Source organism: Protobothrops mucrosquamatus, unplaced genomic scaffold (genome assembly GCF_001527695.2).
Source record: "Protobothrops mucrosquamatus isolate PMUCROS unplaced genomic scaffold, P.Mucros_1.0 scaffold_33, whole genome shotgun sequence".
Lineage (NCBI taxonomy): Eukaryota > Metazoa > Chordata > Lepidosauria > Squamata > Viperidae > Protobothrops > Protobothrops mucrosquamatus.
Genome location: NW_015386109.1, coordinates 57219 through 72831, shown reverse-complemented (window position 1 = coordinate 72831; position 15613 = coordinate 57219). Strand labels below are relative to the sequence as shown.

Here is a 15613-nt window from a genome sequence, read left to right as displayed (position 1 = left end):
GAATTCTCTCATAACCCTGTTAAGAACTGCATGCTAAATCGGACCAAAATCAAAAAAAGATCCAGAATTTCATTTGTATCAGTAGCCATTCAAAGGCAGAGATAAAAATAAAAATGCAGAAGAAGATAGTTGCTGATATATCTTTTGCTAGTACCCAGAGGTGGTGTCCAATCTTGGCAACTTTAAGATTTGTGGACTTCCGCTCCCAGCGTGGTTGGCTGGGGAATTCACAGGTCTGAAAGTTGCCAAAGTTGGCTACCCCTGGGCTACAGTATATAATTATTTATTAATATAATCTGTAACTGCTTTCCCATCTATATAGGGCAGGGGTAGGCAACCATGACTCTTTTATGACTCATGGACTTCAACTCCCAGAATTCCTGGCTCAGGAATTCTGGGAGTTGAAGTCCACGAGTCATAAAAGAGCCAAGGTTGCCTACTCCTGATATAGGGCATTGTGGCTGGATAAACCAAGCCAGTAAAAACCAATAAACACTTAAGAAGCTCATTTTTTTAAAAAAAAATATTATTTAGTTTAAGGAAAAAGTCTTGACTCCTTTTTTGAAAGCAGAAAGTTGGGAGAAGGAAGGAGAAGAAGGTCAAGCCCTATTCACTTTTGAGAAACTGAGCAGCAGTTAATTGTATGTAGTGACATTTTTACTCATCTTCATAATAAAAAAAACCCTAGTTCTTGTTTTCCTTGAGAGGAGTAGGAAACACGTTCACCCAGCTGCTTTTCTGTGCTTCCTTCCTATCCTAAGACCAACAGGAAACCATGCTGCCCACGATCTTGCTGACATCGCAATATATCCTTCCTGGATACCTGGAAAAGTCTGTTTTGCTCTTGTCTAGACAGCTTTAACACACAACACTCTATGAGCCTCAGTTGAAATTCCAGTCCTATCAAACATGATTCACCATGGGAGAAGCCTCTTCCAATTGACACATACAGTGCTCTGGTTACTCCATGCACTGCATTACCACTTTTTTTTCTTCTTTTCACTGTGGACCAACTGGATTTTTTTTCTATTGGAACTATGGGATGACTTATTGACCATTATGTGGGGGGGAAAACAAGTAGACATTTTTGGTATCACTTTGCTAATGGCTGTCAGGTGGGCAAATGCAATTGAAGAGCTGAAAATTGAGAAAGGCATTTACCTGTGAGGATTGATGAGGCCTTGTATACTACTATAAAATGTTACATAAGGAAGGGAAGTAAGGAGGCAGGGCTCCTTGTAGTAATAGCCACTGAGAAACCAAATGGAAGAGATAAGTCCTTTCCTTTTCCTTGGAAAACTGAATGTATTAGATTGAATGTATTAAAGAGCTGTGGTCGTACAGTGGTTAGAATGCAATACTGCAGGCTAATTCTGCCGACTGTCAGCAGTTTGGCAGTTCGAGTCCCACCAGCTCAAGGCTGACTCAGCCTTCCATCCTTCCAAGGTCAGTCAAACGAGGACCCAGATTGTTGGGTGCAATATGCTGATTCTGTAAACCGCTTAGAGAGGGCTGTAAAGCACTGTGAAGCGGTACATAAATCTAAGTGTTATCGCTAGTGCTATTGCTATTAGGACAAAGACTGGTTAGCCAATTTCAGGGCTTTCAATCTTTACATTGAGGCCTAATTAAAAACAAATGTCTTATAAAAGCCAGATAGTGATCTTCCCTTACAGCAAAAAAGGAGTGAGGAGTTAAGAGAGCAGATCGGAGGCTGGATGGAAAGGGGTAGTCCCATAGAAAACCTGCAGAACCAATTGGAATTGCCAGCTGACACAGACCTTGTCAGTTCAAGCTGTCTCCATCATGTACGTTAACGTGTGGTATATTGCCTCTGGAGGAGAGGTAAGAGGGAAAATACCATTCACATAAAAACCTGCAAGTAGATGATGAGCTGCAGGTGGTGGCATGCAGAAATACTATCTGGAAATGGGCACTGGGCAATCCTTACACAGGGCTGAAAGACGTATGTGATTTTGTCCAAAGCATCCTTGTGAATGCATAAATGCAGGATAGTAAAATTAACTTATTCGTCCCTTTTGGCCAAAAAGGAAAAAAAAATCTGAAAAAGAAGTAGAGACTTCTTAGCTAATCGCATCTCCTTTCATGTTCTAAATAGGTGCCATGTGTTTATTTCAATTGATTAACTGCCTAAAAGGAACTGTTAGTTGGTGAAAAAGTCATCCCAATGGGGGGTGGGGGAAGCAGTATATTGGAAGCAGTACGTTGGAAGGTTTGACTATATTGGTTTGGAAAGTGCTGGGAAGAACAATTACTTTTGAGGAGTTCAAATAAGCACCTATTGGTTGAGTCTTAAGCTTCAGATGCTTGATCTCCTGTTCTTTTTCTTCTATAGCATGGTGAAGGAGGGCTTGAAATTCTCTTTCCTTCTGCACTAGCTCTTCTAGTAATCTGTTAGAAATGAAAGGGAAATGAGAAGGAGTTAGGTTTATTTGTTTGTTAAGAGCAAATCAATGGTTTTGAAAAGTAAAGCTGTTACAGTATTGCATTAGCAATGTTCAAACACCCTCCCAATATCCTTGGGCAACTTCAAGGTAACTCTACTGTCTACCAGGAACAGGTTATCTGAACCGCAAACGCAGAAGGCTCTTTTGTGCTTATATGTGACTAACATCCCCTTAAGTAAATTCATCTGTTTATTTTATTACATCATTTCTCCCTGCCTATTGCATAAGTATTTATAGGCAGAACACAGCAACATTATGAAGAAATCGAGCTGATTAAAAATTCTGTCAGAGAAAATATTCAAAAAGCTAAGCTGTGATTTATTAATGATCTTGGCTAAACTGTAAGATAAACCATGCGCTTCAGCACAAGCACAAATCTTTAACAGTTTCCAGTGTTTTGTTTGCAGGGGAAGAAAAAACTAAAACATAGCAGCTCTGGGCTATTGGCTAAATAGCCGAATGAATCCAGGAAAATTCCATCTTTAGTTATGAAGAAAGTTGTGTTTCTCCATAAAGGAGCTAGTGTAGAAGTAGGAGACACTCCCAGATTCTGAGCTCCTACTGGAATAATAATAGATGGAAATTGTTATCAGAAGGGCCCTTACAATACTGTATGGGTTGTTAGTCTGCTTCAGGTGCAATTCCAGGTGTTATGATTGACAAAGTCCTTTATGGCTTGGGGCCTGGCTACTTGCAGCAAAACGTTACTCTCAATAAAGTCTGATCACTCCAGGCAGTGTCTACTAAAAGTGTCCACTTCATGTGTGGTGCAGTGGGAGACCACTTTGAGGGGGGCGCTTTCTGCAGGTGCTGCCCTCCTGTGGTACACCCTACTACTCATTCTCTGTCTCCTTGATATTATGTCTCAAATGTCTCAAAAGACATTTAGAACTAGGGCAGTGGTGGCAAACCTATGGCACGTGTGCCAGAGGCGGCACTCAGAACCCTCTCTGTGGGCATGCACGCCGTCGCCCCAGCCCCACCTCCCCCCATTGTCCCCTCATCAGCAGCTCCCCTGGAGGAGAGTCACCCCCGTGCGCGGCCCGCAAGGAGCAGCACAGCCAAGGACATGGCAGCCTGTCAGGGGTTCAAGACTCCGTCCTCACGCCCTGTTGCATGCAGTTGATGCTGCGGGGCGTGGGTGGAGGGTGTGGCTGCCATGGCTCTGCTGGGCCGCCTGGGTGATCTGCGGCGGGCCGTGGAGGCAGTGAGTGACCCTGTGGGTGGGCAGGATGGGGGGTGGGGCAGGGCGCATGGCAGGGTGGAGCGGGGGGCAGGGTGGGGCAGGGCAGGTTTTGGACACAGTCTTTAAAAGGTTCGCCATCACTGAGTAGGGAGTAAGGAATGATTGTAACTGAGATGATTGGTGGTGTTATTAATGTGATTAATATGGCATGCAATTATAGCTGCATGAGGATAATGTGAAAGTTATGTTACTGCAATACGGTTACTTATGATTTTTCACATAATTTAAATATATGCCCTCTTAACGTTTTGCTGTAATTTGCCTCAGTAATATTCTACTGAGACAGTGTGCCCTGTCACCTTCCACTGATTCAGGGCAGGATTGGTGCAATATTAAAACTGGATTGAAATAAAGTAAACTGGTTGATGAAGGTAACCTGAGACAAAGCCAGAAAAAAATGTCCACACGATACATGCATCCATGTTAAAACCTTGACCCAGTTTTGTAAATAGGGGAAATTTAGACTCACCTATTATTTTCCAATTTCAGCCTCCCGAGTTGAACATTCAGAGATCTCTGGGCAGCCTGAGAATCGTGAGATACTGTTGAACTCAGGGTGCTCACTCCTGAGGTAGCTACCGCATCATCCAATACAAGGCAAGGAACCTGAACAGCTGTGTCAGGAGCATGTTCCTCTTCAGCTTCAATCTCATCTTGATCTGCATTATCGCTCTCAGATGCTAAGCTGAAGTGTGTCCTCAACTCTGCAAGGGATTTAATTGTTTATTATCACAACAATGAAATTGGAAGCAAGTGTTATGACCTCAGAGCTGCTATTTATCTAGATCAAGGGAAGGCAACCTTGGCTCTTTTATGACTCGTGGACTTCAACTCCCAGAATTCCTGAGCCAGCATGGCTGGCTTAGGAATTCTGGGAGTTGAAGTCCACGAGTCATAAAAGAGCCTACTCCTGATCTAGATGATAAACTTAAAAACACTTTTATATAACAAGTTGAGATTACTAGTCACACTGAAGCGGGCATGCAACTCCTGATTCCAAAGTACTTTTGTTTGCAGGGGAAACAACAGCAAAAAAAAACAAAACAAAAAAAACCCTCTTCCTTATTTTTGAGAAATTTCTAACCCTCTTGTGTTCCCTCTGACCTCTGTTCACAGGGTCCTTAGAGCAGAGGTCACCAACCTTTCTCAGTTGGTGGACTGGAGGAAAAGGGAGGGGGAAGCATTCTATATGCATGCATGCGCGCGCATGTGTGCGGGGCCGCGAGCACATGCATGCCACAAAAGGGGCAGGGCTAGTGCCCACGTGATACTAATCCTATCCCATTCTTGTGTGGTGTAATGCCTCGTTTCCATGCCTCGCGGCACAGTGGCGGCCATTTTTGCACCTTGCAGCACAGCAGTGGCCTGTTTTTGTACCCTGCGCCGTGACAGCACCTCATTTTTGTGCCCCATAGTGTGGCGGCCCATTTTTGTGCCCTGAGGCACGGTGGCGGCCTGTTTTTGTGCCCTGCAGCCACGGCACTAGCAGAGTGAGGGGGCGTGCGCACACACGTGCGCACATTGGCAGGTTGGGGACCCCTGCCTTAGAGGACCTGACTCTCCTAGAATCTAATGTACATATATTTTATTATGAATGGCAGAAATTTGTCACATGTTGGCAAAATTAAAATTTTTATTTGAAAACTACATTTTGCTCATTGCTCTTTCTGCAATATTTTAAAATTCAAGATGACACAATCATTTCCTCTCAAATTTGCTACTGCTTACACATCTTCAGTCATTCTCTTATTAATGATATTGGAGAGCCAATCACTTTGCTTTTTCTTTTAACCTTTTGGAAAATAAAAAGGCCTGCAATATATCTTGAAGTCTTGGCTGAGTTGATTTTCCAACAGATGACCAAATAATTGAAACCTCTCATTATTATTATTATGCTTCTCTACGATCATTCTATAAAATGGTTTAGGAAAGTATTATCTAGATCTTCTGTCTCACTTGATGGTCCAGAGCAGTGGTTCTCAACCTTTTTAATGCCGCGACCCCAACCGGTCGTAAGTCGAGGACTAAACCGGTCGTAAGTCGAGGACTAAACCGGTCGTAAGTTGAGGACTTTCCCTGCCCGGGAGCGCCGCGCATGCGTGGTTCCGCCCCCTGCGCTGGCCAAGGTGTATCTGGCAAGTGGCAGAGACGGAGCAGGCTGACCACCAGCTGGCCCAGCCCAAGGGAGGTAAGGCACCCACCGGAAAAGGGGAAAAAAATGGCAGACAAAAAAAATGGCGGACAGCCTTGCTTGGCGACCCCCATGAAATGGTCGATCGACCCCAAATGGGGTCCCGACCCACAGGTTGAGAACCACTGGTCCAGAGCATAGCCACACAGTAAAATGTTGTTTCCCTTTCCTCCTATTCTTATGCTCAAATTCCTGGATTGCAATATGTGTGGGCGCTTCTTTCACATATAAATATAACCTATAATGTATGCTTGCCCTTTGTCTTTCCCTTTGAATAAATTATATCCTTCAGTCCTTCTTTTCTACTCACCAGATTTCAGTAATACCTGCTAAACCATATTTACTTTCCTGCATTAAACGTGTTCCTCATATTATGTACATTTATGTAGACACACTGGAAATTTCAGATCACATAACTTTGTCTATTCCTTCCTATGTTTATTCACATGCTCATTATTCAATTGCCTCAATATTCTGCATACTCCTCCCAGTCCCAATTCCAGTAATTGGCATTGCACTATTTTCTAGACTCCTTTCCCCACAGGATTCAATTAAAGCTTTGCAGATAAAGTATGCAAGATGATGATGATGATGATTGAAATGTATATGCCACCAACTCCTTCCTTTTTCCTGAGGCACAGCCCATTTGTTGCCAGGAATCTCTTACCAAAGAACACCGACTGCTGTATTTCAACTGGCATCATCTACACTGTTAGCTATTCACTTCCAATATTTTTCTCTTTCTTTTTTCTCTGGCCATATCCTTTAACACAAAGAACTGAAACAAACCACTTGTGTCCCGGGCTTCTTTACCAACTGCCTTCCTTGCAGTGCCTTCAAGACTGTGTCTCTATCATGTATTCCAGTTTGGATTGGCAGAAAGGGATAAACGTGCCAAATCATCCCAAAGTTGTTATTATCTTTTCAAAAGGTGATTGGACTTTCTTGGTTTCTTTCTTTGAAAATCAATCAATCACAATAGAGCTTGGAGGTCTTCTAGTCCAGCCCCCTGCTCAAGCAGGAGTCCCTATATCTTTTAAGACAAGTGGCTGTCCAGTCTCTTCTTAAAAACTTCGAGTGACGAAGCACCCACAATGTCTGCATACTCTCAGACTATCCTACCTCACAGGTAGGGGTGGTGCCAGATATGTGCCCCGAGCTCTTTTTTAAAAGCTGAGGTTAAAAATGTTACACACAATTATTATAGCTGGAAGCAGTTCGTTACGCTTCTCATCTAAGAATTCTTGGATTAAACCAAGAAAGTCCAGTTGCTTTGTGAAAAAAATCACCTTTGAGACAAGCATGATTGGGATGACTGAGAAATTCCATAGATATACCTTTATCCACTGCATTCAACTTTTTCCTGACATACTGAACTCTAATTTCCATACAACCGGCTTGGCAAGACCAAATTCTTAGACATCGCCATTTTCGTATTTTTTTAATCAAACCCTCATGTCTCAGAACAAACCATATGCTACCCATTGCCTTTCTACCAGCACGTTCGTATCTTAAACATTCTCCATCAGTTTTTCCATTTCGCTAAACGTTTTATAAAGATTTATCATTTTTTTTTCTTTGTTTTTATATATAATTTGCTATCATTTGCATTTCTGTATCAAGCCTAACTATCTTGGTTTTGATACATTAATTTTCAGATTCATACTACTTATTGAATCATACAATCCAAAATTTAATACACATAACGGGATCACACCAACAACAAGTATATTAACTTGTTTTGAACATCCTACTCTGCTGTACTTAGTTTTTCCTCACTGCCACTATTCATATCCTTTCAATCAGAATTCCTGCACACAACTTACATTTTCACTTTTCGGTTCCACTTTTTGACATTTCATTATCATTTTCACACAATTATCAAAAAACACTCTACCAGAATTTTATCCCAAATTATTACCTTCATGTTTAATTCATTCTAATTTGCCAAATGCTCACTGCTATTTCTTTTCAGCCACTTAAAACAATGTACATGGTTTTATTTTTATCAAAACAGCCATTCTTTGCAACTAAGTTTAACTTCATGTTACACTGTATCTTTTTTTGCAGCATTCAGGTTTATATCATTAACAATGAAATGTATCATGCTTTCATAGTTACATTCATTTTTTGTCATGTGTTCATATTGATGTATGTAGAAACCATGTATTCAAATTCAGAACCCAGACTTTTTTCTAAGCAGATATTCAGTCACATTCCTCACCCATTCATGTCAGTTAACAGAAAAATTGCCCCTCCCAATTTTCTTCCTTCAAAATAGTACAGAATTTTGCTTAAAACCCATTATGTTTTATCTGTCATAATTACCATTCACTGGACTGCAACATGAAACTACCACAACCTTTGGATTATTATTTTCATACATTACCACAATAATATAGATGATATCTGTTCATTCAGAATTAAACCTACTCCTTTAGCTCCTTCCTTATGTTTATGAGCTTTATTCCACAAGTTTAGATCACCTTCCTTCAGACCTACTATATAACATCTTTGTCCTCTCTTAGTTTCACAGACATACAACATACTGACCCTTCTTTTCTTCAATTACATTCATTATTCTTAAATTTCAAATCACAGCCTTCCATATGACTTCTTCACTACCAGAGTGGTCCATAGATAATTGACCTGGGTTATTAAAGCTTTCACATAATTCTTTTTAGTAAGATAGAGAAGGTATAGCTACGCCACATATAATATTCCTACTAATGATAACAACAGTATCATTTTTGGTCAGTATGATGTAAGCTCAATCAAAGCCCAGTTTTATGTATTTGTTTGTTTATTAAACTTATAAGCTACCCATCTTGGCTAGAGGTGACTCTATTTTTACCCAAACCGAGTTCACATTATTCTATGCAAACTATGATTTCTAACCTGGAGACTACTTTGAAAGTTGTCATATTGCTGGCCACATCTTATCAACTAGGAACGATATGTGATACACTGGCACATACATAGGACATGTAACACTAATATATATTCACAACTCAGAAATGAAAAGGAATATACAAGTATATAAAGTATGGCAAATCCAGCAGCTTTTCCTTCCATGTTAAGTATGCAAGTAGCCTAGTTCAGAAAATTATTTTAAAAAGTGACAAATATCTTACCAGGTACCAAAATTGTAATAGCAGTCTGCACAGCTTTACGGATTATGCTATCCAGCGCAAACATCCAATGTGGTTTAATATTATGTGTTCGTAGAACTTTATTCACCTGGAAAGAGATACTAGAATTGTGAAACTATTATTAATTTTTAAACAATCATCATGTAGATAGTTCAGTCTGGATATACCATGTTCACCACTACCACCCTTCTTAAATAACCAGTTTATCCTCTAAGAAGTGATCAATATTTGAAGAACAATATATTTTTGAAAGACTAATTTATACCCATTTGTATGGATTCACTTAATTTATAATTTATTTCTACAAACCAGAATAACACAAAATGTTGTGTTATTTTAGTTACTTAATGAACAGTAACTAATCTGTCTTCTATGCAAGGTTTTTCATATTTAACAATATCTAAATACGTGTATGCCTATTATTAAATCTATAAATTATTTTCTGAGTTATCAAATATATATCACACAATAATAAGAAGCTACCATTCACTGACAGAAGAAATGGAACTGTAACACCTAAATAAACATTAGAAATCTACAAATATATAATAATACTCTTATTATTCTGTGAGAGGGACATTGGAGTCCTAGTGGTCAATCACTTAAATATGAGCCAGCAGTGTGTAGCAACAGCCAAAAAAGCTAATACAATCCTTGATTGTATAAACAGAGGCATAGAATCAAAATCATGTGAAGTATTAGTACAGCTTTATAAATCCTTAGTAAAACCACACCTGGAATACTGCATCCAGTTTTGGTCACCACATTACAAAAAAGATGTTGAGACTTTGGAAAAAATGGAAAGAAGAACAACTGAGATGATTAAAGTCCTGGAAACTAAAATATATGAAGAATGGTTGCAGGATTTGGGTTTGGCTACTCTAGAGAAAAGAGGACTAGGGAGGACATGATAGCAGTACTCCAGTATTTGAGAGGCTGCCACAAAAAGAAGGGGCTCAATTTATTTTCCAAAGCCCCAGAAGGCAAGACAAGAAACAATGGATGGAAACTAATCAAGGAGAGAAGCAACCTGGAACTAAGGAGAAACTTCCTAACAGTGAGAACAATTAATCAGTAGAGCAGCTTGCCTTCAGAAGTTATAGGTGCTTCATCACTGGAGATTTTTAAGAAAAGACTGGACAGTCACCTATCTGAAAGGGTATAGGAACTCCTGCTTGAGCAGGGGGTTGGACTAGAAGACCTCCAAGGTCCCTGCCAGCTCTATTCTGATTGATTATTCAATTTTGGAAACAATAAAAGATGTTTTATCCTTCCTCCCAACATTTGGGCTGGAGAAATGAATGATACTCTTTTTCTCTACATCTCCAAGATCAGAAAGTAACATCATGTTCACCAAGAAACAGAATCTTTGTATAATCTGCTGAAATGGAAGGATGCAGCCTCAAGCTATCATTACTAAGCAGATGCCCATGCAGAAATTAATCTAAACTGAAAAGTCTCCTCTAAAAAAAATTTGAAATGTTTATAATCTTCATGACTTGATGGCCTCTGAAGGTCATCGGCTGGGAGATTAATGGCCTTCCTTATGCAGTTTGTTGGCCACTGTGAACTAGACTGCTGGACTAGATGGGCCAGTGGTCCAATCCAGCAAGGGACTGCTTATGTTCTTAAAATTAGCAAAACAAGAAGCCCAAAATATACTTACTGCATCTTGGAAACCAAAGAGTACTAACTGAACTTGGCTAATGCCATGACTGTCGAAGTCCAGCTCCAGTTTCAGCTTTGAAAGTGTATTTGCAATGATTTTGCGATCTGTTGATCTTACAAATTCTCTGAGGCTAGCAACTAAAGTTGTAATGTGTTCCCATTTCAACTTAGGCTCTTCAGGACCCTGTTACAACAACAAAAATAGCTAATTACATTTGTATAACTGTGGATAGTGTTAATGAAAATTAAGAATATAGCTCCCTGTTTGTGTGTTTATTTATTTGCTGCCCATCTCTTAACAAAACTTTATATATTTATTTTTATTTATAAAATTTGTTTATTTATGAAATTTATTGATTGCTCATCTTCTCATAATCATGTCATATCATTCTCCTGGATCCCGCCAGCTGGAACCCGCAGCATGCCTCTTCTGCCGGTACAAGTTGGCGAGCCAATCTCAGTGGGATGAGATGGACCCATGCCATTTCAATGAGGTTTTCCCAAAAAACTATATTACATATATTTTTGTGGTTTACTAAGTGTGCATTAAAACCAACAGGTTTCAGTTAATAAGGATATAGCTATAGTCCGTGTTACATATGGTCCCTGATCTGGCAAAAGACTACCGGTACGAATGTTTTTGTAGTAAGGGTGAGTTTTGAAAGAGCTACTATGGCAGGGGTTCTCAACCTTGGCAACTTTAAGACTTGTGGACTTCAACTCCCAGAATTCCTCAGCCAGCTTTGCTGGCTCAGCCAGCAAATTCCTGGCTCAGCCAGCAATTCCTCAGCCAGGAATTGCTGGCTGAGGAATTCTGGGAATTGAAGTCCACAAGTCTTAAAGTTGCCAAGGTTGAGAACCCCTGTACTATGGTGTTTATATCCTTTTTGCGGTATGGTATATGATTAGGACTGTTGAAACAGGATGCCGAATTCTGGACAATGAGAGAAACGTAAGTCACAAAGGTTCAATTTGAAGAGAATGTAATAATGTTGTTTTCAGTTATTCAGAGTACAAAATAGTTCATCCAGTAACTCAGTCAACATTAGTAAAAGTTGTATCCAAGATCATCTCAGTAAGAATTAGCTTTTGTTTCCATCTTCTGCAATTCTCTGAGGAACAATTTAAACAGAAGCCCTTGGAAGAGTTATGAGCTTTGCCTTTGATTAATTAAAGTTGAGTCATAAAAGAGACTGGAAGCATATCAAGTATGCCTTTATATGTGGAATGCCACTAGAGAATGTTACTTTGAAGCAAACCATTTCCATTTTTTTCTTGTAAATTCAAATGTTATGACCTAGAAATGATAAAATTAGAATCACTGGCATAATAGTTCAGACTGAGCAGCACTGGAATAGATCTACACATCCACAAGGGTAACTCAGACTTGACATAAACCTACACACAGTTGAATCATGGAATACCAAAGTAAAGGAACTATGTGCCATCCACATATTAAAATGCAATGTCTGCAATGTGTTTATACTGTGAGGGTTATTCTTTTGGAATAACAATTGGTATCAGTTCCATGTTTCTGCTGCTCTTGTCAATTTCTATATTAATTTTCTGAGAAATATTCAAAGCTATAAAAGCTTAAAAAGTGGTTTCTAATACATACATTGATACAGAGGATTTTAAAGATTAATATTTGAATGAAGTTAAACTTCTCCTTTTAGGACTGATTGATAAACAGATTAGACACGATAGATTATAGAAAGAAGAGTGTCATGATATAACTTTAGAGATAGAGGATAAAATATAATTGTAGTTATGATTGCTGTGTGGAATATCAGAAGCTACTCCCTTATACCATTGTATCTTTCTTTATATCTTTCTCTTTTTTTCTTATTTTCTTCTATTTTTTTCTAATTGTACTTTTAGCTTTTTTGTTATTTCTCTCTTTTTTGTTTCTCTGTTTAATATAATTTGCACTAGTTCTTATTATTGCTCTTTAAACTTTTAACAAAAATACATACACACAAAAAACCCTCTTTTATATTCATCAGATTAACTGTTTCAAATGGGCTTTGACTGAAATTTGCACATGTGAAATAGAACAGATTCTTATGAAAGTTTGAAACCCAAAGGAGAACAATACTCTCAATGTGTCTTTTTCTGGTCCTGATCTTCCAAAATGACTTTAATTGTTGTCTTACAAGCCATAAACTCAGAAAAACCCCTGAAAACTATGGACAATTGCATTATGTAATTGTTACATCCAAAAGTGTAACACTCCTATTTACAGTTGTCTCTTTATTACACTGTAACACTTATACCAGTAATACTTTTTCTGTATTGATATAAAATATACAGAAATAAGTGACTTTGAACAACATTCTCAAAATATTTCAGCATCATTTGACATTACATACCTAATGCATAATTCGACTTCGTTACTTAATTTTTTATAAAATCAACATAACTAACATTCTGCCATTGATTTTTAAATACTACCAAGGATGTCTTAACAGAAAACCAAAATAATGTTAACAATGCAGAAACTTAAGCATATACAATTTGTACAGTATTTAACTCTTCTATGCTTTATTTCTGACAAATACATAGAAAAACTGATTCTGGTTTGGATAATCAGAACATACCTAATTGTCAGGAAATTATTATTTTTCTGCATAATTCTATAAGCATTTCTCAATAACATTTTCAGAAGGGATCTCTCAGAAGTAGATGAGCATTAATGGCAGAGAAGTGAAGGTACAACTATAGCTTAATCTTGCAATTGTTTGCACTTAAATATATTTGTGCTCTGGGGGATCCCTGAAAACCTGCCAATTGCCACCTGTAAAGAAATGTGTCACCACAATGTTATATAATCTTGCAATGTGTTTCGATCCCAACTTACTAGCCCAGGGGTAGGCAACCTTGGCTCTTTTATGACTCGTGGACTTCCAACTCCCAGAATTCCTGAGCCAGCCATGCTGGCTCAGGAATTCTGGGAGTTGAAGTCCACGAGTCATAAAAGAGCCAAGGTTGCCTACCCCTGTACTAGCCAATGTATTTTGTTTTAAAAAATAGTGCTAAACATATTACATGCGTTTCTTTACCTGAGCTAAGGCTTCCATCAGATTTCTCACTACCTTATCCTGGTCTTCGGTTAGAATTCTGTGAAGGGTCGCTCTTCGCTCACTGTCCTTTTTTAGCATAAAAAAGCCAGAATCCTTCTCCTCCGGTGAGGGAGGAGCACTGTGATCCTCAAAATTTTCATCTGGGATGCTGTGGATAGTTAACAGTAGAAAAACGACTATGAAGAAACCCCGTTTTTAAAAAGGTGATTTTCTTTTTCACAACCTAGCACAGGTATTAATTACTTGGACAATTACCTTAGAAAAAGAGACCTAAGTCCTTTCCCTTCCTTATCACCACAGGATTTGGCTCTCATTTTAAAGGAGAAGGGGTCAAGTTTCAACTCATTGTCAGGTGAAACTGAACCATATTCACTGCTACTGCTTGTGTCTTCTACCAGTACAGGAACAGGCAAGGATATGCTTCGAAGATATTCTGCTCAGTGAAACAGGAAATAAAGTATGATCAAGATATATACGAGGAGCAAACTGTAATAAACAGCTGAACGTAACAATTCTCCCCAATACATATAATCTATCTGCTAAGATCTCCCAGAGGTTATATTATCTTGGATGAAAGAACTGTATTAACTGTGTACAATTCCAAAACGATGGTAGGAATGCAAAAAAAAAAAAAAAAGAGTTCTCTGTGGTATGAAAAAAATACAATAGTACTTTGGTACTCACTGTTAATTGGTTCCGGGAGGTGCTATGAGTACCAAAAATGATGAATACCAAACAATTTTCCCCCATATGGAATAATATAGTGAGACACAAGACAGCTGACAACAAGTTCTAAGGTGTGCATTGAGTACCAAACAAGCTATGAGTATTGGGTCAAAGTTTTCACGTCAAAATGTGCTGAACACTAAATCTGATGAGTTTCAAAGCAGATACCACTATATCTCACTTAACAAGGTTGGGATAGTTATAATGTATCTGTTGCATTTCCAACTCTTTATTATTGGAGAAAAAAAAATCTTTCTAGTATGTCGAGATATATGTATGTCAGATATGTAATATATGTACAAATCAGATGAAAATTCTTTTTTTTGTTTTGCAATATTCCTCAGGAATGTCTTCTTGCTACATATATTTACAGCTTTATTTCTTGTGAGCTAACCTATCTTATATTTAAGAACATTTTAAAGCTTCTCAGAAAAAAATATTAATTGCTAAACTTACCATTTGATCCAGCTGAGAGAGCTGCGAAAATAAAACAAAAATAATGTAACATCCATAACTGCTCAAGTCAAACAAAGGAAACTTGATATAATAGGGCTCCAAAACGCAGCTAAACTTTGTAATATCAAATTTCTACTAAAAGAATGGAGATACTGCATTTACACGACACACACACTAACGTAATATTCTAAAAGCATTTGACAAAACTCCTTACTTCAAAAGCATATCTGTTAGTGGGTTCTGACTTGCCATTCTCAAAAGAGTGTCAAGGAACCTGGCTTTTTAATAATGATTCTTAATAATCTAAGATTTCCCAACTAGAACAGTTAGATTTCTTCACCTGTTAGTTTTGACTGCGACTTTCTTTTTTTGCTGGTAACTTTTAAGAATTCATCTACAAGAAGCTCATTAGCACAGGTCCTCTTATCTGGATCAGGTTCAAAGCATCTCAGCAAAAAAGCTTTTGCCTCCACTGACATGGATTCTGGAATCTCAGGGTGTATTTTGAACATTCCAACCTAATAAATGCAGATGAAAATAAAATTTAAAAACAACAACAACCAAGCAGATCTTTCATCACAGAGGGAACTTCTCTCTTTTATTTCCACATTAAAAATAGCATT

At 38.5% G+C, this 15613-nt stretch overlaps 1 protein-coding gene across 1 annotated transcript in view; it reads right to left on the bottom strand.

Moving 5' to 3' along the window:
- The window catches only part of MAP3K5 (mitogen-activated protein kinase kinase kinase 5), a 73902-nt gene that overhangs the window by 3409 nt on the left and 54880 nt on the right, over window positions 1-15613 (bottom strand). Inside the window, exons 18-25 of the mRNA XM_015810003.1 lie at window positions 15331-15508; window positions 14991-15011; window positions 14064-14241; window positions 13788-13956; window positions 10724-10909; window positions 9040-9145; window positions 4184-4418; window positions 2300-2412 (exon numbers count right to left, since the gene is read on the bottom strand). Of these exons, the coding sequence (XP_015665489.1) occupies window positions 2300-2412; window positions 4184-4418; window positions 9040-9145; window positions 10724-10909; window positions 13788-13956; window positions 14064-14241; window positions 14991-15011; window positions 15331-15508 (1186 nt within the window). The remainder of the gene's footprint in view (window positions 1-2299; window positions 2413-4183; window positions 4419-9039; window positions 9146-10723; window positions 10910-13787; window positions 13957-14063; window positions 14242-14990; window positions 15012-15330; window positions 15509-15613) is intronic.